Genomic DNA, 6615 nt, shown 5'->3' with positions numbered 1-6615 from the left:
TATTTTAATTTTTCGAAGTTCTACCTATTCCATCAGATTGTTTGTAACTATGACATATTATATTTATATTTATTTCTATAAATGTTAAAAAATATAACTGATTGAATAATAAGAAACTAAATGAAGCAGGAATATTGCATAGTCAAAAGTATGAATAATTTAAACTGTATTTTAAACGATCATTTTCACATGACGTTTTTCCGTGTGTCTCTTCTACTTCTAGTCGACATTAATGAATATATTTTATTTTAGTATAACATCATTTAAAAACATATAAACATTTTTTTAAACAAATATTTTTTCGTGAAACTAATGTTAGTAAAAAATATATAATTCGTTATGCTGTACTTTCTTCTACGATAATACTGGTTCATTAACTTCAATGTCTGTAATTTTAGTTTGAACTAATTACAAAACCTCAAACCAAATGCTGAGAAAATCAATACTTCACACTTCTATTATATCAGAGAACGATAATTAAAACTTATATACATATCTGATGTGTTTTTTTTTTGTATTTAGTAGATATTGTTATTATTCATTTTAGTTTCGCAAAAAAATAGATTGACTTTCAGACATGTACCATGCCTTCATGTACGTGTGTTTGCATCGTAAATGAATGAAATATAATATGGTGTACATTGTACAATATCTAAAGGATTTGTATAACAATACTTTTTGATGTATACGCAATTCGCGCTTATGTACTGAAGATGAATCACGTAAGGTCTCGAAATTTTATTCAAACCTTGTTTTTTTTAATGATTCCATGGGTGCCTTAACAAAAACTTTTTTGTTATATCTTCTACCATCTGAAATACTACTACATATATAATTATAAACGTTCAAAAATATTGATTTTAACTAGTGGTGCATTCTGCTTCAAGCAAATTGCTGGAATTTCCCGTACCGATAATTTGAATTTTTATTTTTTTTAAAAAACTTTCAAAAAATTAGATTTTGAAAATTTTGAAATTTTTGACAAAATTTGACTTTCTTTTAATTTGGAATATTTTAAAATTTTTGAAAAATTTGATTTTTTTTTTAACGCTACATCGCAAACTATCGGATGAACATTGGTACGGAGCCATTAGAAATGCAAATAAAATTTGTACTAATGATATTTTTTGTCCGCCAATTTTTTTTCTTGAATATTTGAAACGGCTGGAACTACCTTACCAAAAATTTAATCAGTTCTTCATTTTGTCAATACAAGTTAAATGTTTTTTGAATTATTGAATCACTTTAAGTCCTATATCTTTGTAACGGCCCGGCCTGCCTTGGCCAAAAACTAATGAGCAAGTCTCCTTGTTAATAGAAATCGAATGTTATTTGAATCATCCCAATCCGTATTCTTGAAATCGTCGACTGAGTTGTATCCGCACATATACATGCATCTATTTTTTCTAAGGTGTGTCAAAATGTTTTGATACCTTTGAATATGTATGTATATATATATATATATATATATATATATATATATATATATATATATATATATATATATATACATAAATATGTATATATAAATTAGATTTTATTTGCGATACTTAGGGGCGTGAATTAATCACGTGATCGCTTTTTAAGGATTTTTGGATCCCTCTCGCTCTGGTGATACTTGGTGATCCCTTTCCCCACAAAATATCACGTAAATTTTTAATACCTAAAAAAAATCGTGAATTTCTTGAAATATCTTTGAAAAATTTTGGATTTTTTTTTAATTCAGGTAAAAAATATATACACGTGATATCTCACTAGACCATTCTCCATCAACATGAATATTCGTGATTTTTTGACAAATACCCCACCCCCCTCACCCTTTAAGCTTCTCGTGAATAATGGATGCTCACTTACCGATTATGAGTGCACGCTTCACAGTTTGGAAATCATTTATCTCGGCCAGCCCAGATCTAAACCTAGTCTAACCTGTCAGTTGTCCTGAGCTGTCAAAACATACTGAGCAATAAATACATCTATGGGGCGTACATTGCGATTTCTGCAATGTTTCACCGATTCCCCGGTAGTGGATAAATTGTCCACTCTACTAGAATATCTATGTCGAGATATCGACAACTGATTGTCTTGTACCTAGTCTAGTTAGTAAGTCAAATACTTTTTTCATTGTGAATTAAATCTGATTGTTCATTTTACTTATCATCGACTGAAGTTTTAATTTAATTGTAGACCGTATTGTTTACCTCACGTAGCTCTAGACTGATTAATAGTACTTTATATGATCATGAATGAATACCAAATTAGAGATAGAGAGGAAAAATTAGCGCACCAGGTGAAAAACTTATTTGTTGACATTTGTCATTTAATATAAATATTTTTATCAAATGAATACAGAAAAATGAGTACATGTAATTTACAGTTTTTGCACAAAAATGTTTTGATCAAAAGTATTAGTTTTTCTATTTAAATTCTATAAACTATCGAATGTAAAGTGTTTTCGAGTCTATATTTTATATTTTTTACATTTTCATTTTATATTTGTGTTTTTATTAGAATGTTAGGAATTGGAAAGAAACTTGCGCTGCTTCTTTACATGTTTTTGAAATTTCAGCGTCGAGTTTTAGAGCAGAAACAGCGAATGCGAAGAGCAACTCCATCAGTTGTTCTAGCCAGCGATGTTTCTCTTGAGTCTCCTTTTGTAAGACCATCATCTCATAGTAAAAATAATTTAGAGAGACATGCATATGATGGCCCAATGCAATTCACAATGTCACCAAATAATCCTGATCAAATAATGACAAAAGTTACAGTTAATACTTATGAAGGTAGGTTTTGTAATCATTTTGCAAGATTCTTTGCGCTGTAAGAATTTTTGAAAACGTTCTGTTTTTAGGATTGGAGAAATGATATTGGAAAATGATGATCCTGATGAAGAAAGTACTCCTTTATCTAATCATGAATCGGAGAACAGTGTAATCATCGCTCCTGCTGTAATAGCAGCTTCCTCACCACCAGAGGTAAGATACAAGATAAAAAGAATGTGTATAACGGGATTGAAGTAAAACTTATTTGCTACTTAAATATGTAATACGTACGTAATTAAAGTCAATACATCAAATATGACTTGATCGGTTTGTCATTGTAATTAGCATTTAGAAATGAACCTTTATTAAAGAAATGAATTAATTGCTGATAAATAACTTCTATAATATTCGTTCACACAGTGGATTATGTTAAACAACGTCCAAACAAATATCGTTTTTGCAACTTTACTCACCATGTAATTATGTTTGAAGAACTTCATGTTATTCATATTGATTGCTTGTATTTTTTTTTTTACATTTTGCTGGTGATATAAATTTATTCTTTGAACAGCTGTAATATCTGTCTTGCTTAAAAAATATTTTCCATTTTAATAACTTCAAAGATTTATAGGAACTGTGAATAATATAGAAATAATTTCTAATCAATAAACTTAATATTTATTAATCTTATCACTCAATATTTTCAAGGAACATGGTAAAATATTCTTCTGGTTCAGGCATTTTTCATTAAATCAACATTTGTACTGCAATGTAACTTTAAAATGTTTATTTATCTATGCCGATTTCCTTGTTGATTTCGGTATGCATACAACGTTGATGCTGGTACGCATACAATGACTGATCTCAATTCACATACGTGATGCCTAATCACAATCGACCCGTATAGAAATGATATCATCGAGAGCGTATGACGAATCATTGGCACTCGACTCTTATCTTATTTGCTGTAACGCACTTCCGTAGCATTTGTACGGATTTACACCCTAGTCGCGCCTAAAGAAGTTTTACTTCAAAAACTGGTTCAATCAGATTCAAGTAAATTTCTTAAATAACATGTTTGTAATTATGTTTAAACATGAGTGTTTTAATTTGCTCTAAGTTTTATTAGTGCAAAGTGAGTTAAAAATATCAATAATATGCTTATCAATAGCTTTGTGACATTATTTAATTGTATATTATGCTTGTTGTGAATTCTCTTTGCATTATAATTTTATTAATAATATAAATTTTCATATTTAGTTGTAAAGAATTTGTATTTGTCATAAATAATAATGAAAAAATTGTCATTAATCATTCATTCATTCAGCTTAAACTGAAATAAGAAATTGATTCAATTATATAGATAATTGAAGAGAGGGAAGGAGATGTGGACAGCAATTTAGAAAGATTTGTTTTAATGCCTGCAAAACTGAGGACACTATATCAATGTCGAATCACCAGGGACAGGAAAGGAATGGATCGAGGATTATACCCAACATACTTTTTGCATTTGGAACGTGATTATGGACGAAAAGTGTTTTTACTAGCAGGTAATTTGTGTTACAGCAAAGTTAAATTTCAGTTATGGCAAATTTAAAATTTAAGTTGTATTTTTTTTTAAATTTACAGCTAGGAAAAGAAAAAAGAGCAAAACAAGTAATTACTTAATCAGTGTTGATCCTACAGACCTGTCCCGTGGAGCAGATGGATTTTTAGGAAAAGTCCGTGCTAATTTGTTGGGCACTTCATTCACAGTTTATGATAATGGCTCAAGAGGTGGTGGAGATTTACCTAGGAAAGAACTTGCTGCTATAGTATATGTAATGTATAATTTTTTGTATTTTCTTCTAATAGTAGCAACAATTTTAGTAAGCTCTATTTAACTTAACAATGTTTTATCATAAGTAATGTTTTTTATGAAATCTTTTATTTCATTTGTAGGACACAAATGTGCTGGGCTTTAAAGGACCACGTAAAATGACTATTATTCTACCAAGTATGTCTGTTAATAATGAACGTGTTGTTGTAAATTCAAGTGATGACAAAGAAGGCCTTCTTGATAGTTGGAAAAATAAGGTAAATATTCTATGAATTATTATATATTTTTAATGTATTCGGTTAGTTGAAACAAGATCTAAACTACTTAGAAATTAAAAATAACCTTACAGAATATGGATGAGCTTGTTGAACTCCATAACAAAACACCTATCTGGAATGAAGAGACTCAGTCTTATGTACTTAATTTTCATGGTCGTGTCACTCAAGCGTCAGTGAAGAATTTTCAGATCGTACATGATTCTGAACCAGATTATATTGTGATGCAATTTGGAAGAATTTCTGACGATGTGTTCACAATGGATTTTAGATATCCGTTATGTGCCTTGCAAGCATTTGGCATTGCCTTAAGTAGTTTTGATGGCAAGATTGCTTGTGAATGAATGAATCTCATCAAAATTTATTTTATTAATTATGATTACGCATTATGCATTCAAATTTTTGTCAATTTAAGTTATAATATTTATTTGCTAGTGGTTTCATTAGTTTTTAATACGTACATTTATTAGTACATTCCTAACAACATACCATATTTAAATTTAAAAATGTTTTTGAGACAAATATGTTGAATGAATCTCTGTTATCTAGTCACAACATAAGTTAATATTTGAATGATTATTTTATATAGTACTTAATTTTATTGATTTTAGTTCAAGTACCAGTTTTCAAATTGAGTGCGCTAACATTTTATTTTGTGATCTTACTAAAATTTTGTTATAATTGATGGCAGTATTTGATTAAATTTTATTCTAGTTAAGTTATGTTTGTAAAGATGCTTTTATGTTTTAATAATTAGCTCTATGTATAACTACACACATTAATATTATTATACCACACATTAATATTATTAAATAATGCTGCATTAAGCAATAATCAAACCTGTTAAATTACAAGTTTATATAATGAATTTATGAAAAATGTGATCGTAAATGTAAAACAAAATTATATGTATCAAGTAGATAATCATAACAAACGAAGAGGTATGAACATCCTTCTTTACTATGATAGCAAATTAACTTTTATAATGTGAAAGCACTGAATCAAATTATATTTTCTAATATTAAAATATATTTTTGTGGGATTAGTGCATCATTGTTTCCTAATTTGTGTAAATCTGTTGCACATATATGCACAAAAAATATGGATGTAAGATAAACTTTGAAAATAATATTTAATATTTATGACCTGAAAGTGATACTAAAATGCATATAATCAGTATTGTTTTGTTGTAAAAAAAAGTCATAAGCTAATTTCAAATAGTTGAGGATAATATTAAGACTAAATAAAATTAAAACACATAATTTGTTGCCTTAAGACTACATTTGGAAAAATGTCTTCAATATTAGATTAAAATAGTATTTGATTTTTAATGTTTACAACACTTGTAACAGAAGAAGGAACATATATGAATGTAACAAATAAGGTACTGTTTGAAATTGGCTTTGGGTATTCATTTAGAAACTAATTTGTTTCTTTCAAAAAAATGAATATGAAATATTATTGATTTTGATATATTATCATTTGACTGATATTATTTATAAATTATTTTTAAATATAGTTGACACCTTCTTTAAAGGATTTGTATATTTATGATTTGAATTATAAGCAAGTATTGAAAATACAGTATTATTTGTAGTATTAGTAATAGGCTCATAGCTACAATTGTACCAAATTTTACACATGTATATCAAAAGATAAATACACAGTGTGCCTTGTATATAACCGTTATTATTTTGTATCGTGTATTTTGTATATATGAGTGTTGTGTATGGTTGAGAAATTAGAAATAAAAAAATAGTTT

At 28.0% G+C, this 6615-nt stretch overlaps 1 protein-coding gene across 1 annotated transcript; it reads left to right on the top strand.

The window, feature by feature from the left end:
- The first annotated feature begins 2110 nt into the window (after window positions 1-2110).
- On the top strand, window positions 2111-5424 carry LOC113375406 (protein king tubby 1). Its single transcript, XM_026615341.1, has 7 exons — window positions 2111-2287; window positions 2567-2784; window positions 2849-2972; window positions 4123-4309; window positions 4389-4579; window positions 4701-4835; window positions 4928-5424. Exons 1-7 carry the CDS (start codon window positions 2234-2236, stop codon window positions 5195-5197), a joined length of 1179 nt encoding a protein of 392 aa, XP_026471126.1. The 5' UTR covers window positions 2111-2233; the 3' UTR covers window positions 5198-5424.
- The last annotated feature ends 1191 nt before the right edge of the window (window positions 5425-6615 follow it).

The sequence above is a fragment of the Ctenocephalides felis genome, unplaced genomic scaffold (assembly GCF_003426905.1).
Source record: "Ctenocephalides felis isolate EL2017-DRISC unplaced genomic scaffold, ASM342690v1 CF-g0.4_SCAFFOLD_01886, whole genome shotgun sequence".
Taxonomy (NCBI): domain Eukaryota; kingdom Metazoa; phylum Arthropoda; class Insecta; order Siphonaptera; family Pulicidae; genus Ctenocephalides; species Ctenocephalides felis.
The sequence above is the reverse complement of the archived record's forward strand: the minus strand, read 5'-3'. Positions and strand labels throughout refer to the sequence as shown.

Excerpts from the sequence above, each read along its gene's own strand:
- LOC113375406 (XM_026615341.1), top strand. The coding sequence starts at position 2,234 with ATGATCATGAATGAATACCAAATTAGAGATAGAGAGGAAAAATTAGCG. Across the intron at positions 2,288-2,566 it reads AGGAAAAATTAGCGCACCAG|CGTCGAGTTTTAGAGCAGAA; the intron begins GTGAAAAACTTA and ends TTGAAATTTCAG. Across the intron at positions 4,310-4,388 it reads AAAAGTGTTTTTACTAGCAG|CTAGGAAAAGAAAAAAGAGC; the intron begins GTAATTTGTGTT and ends TTAAATTTACAG.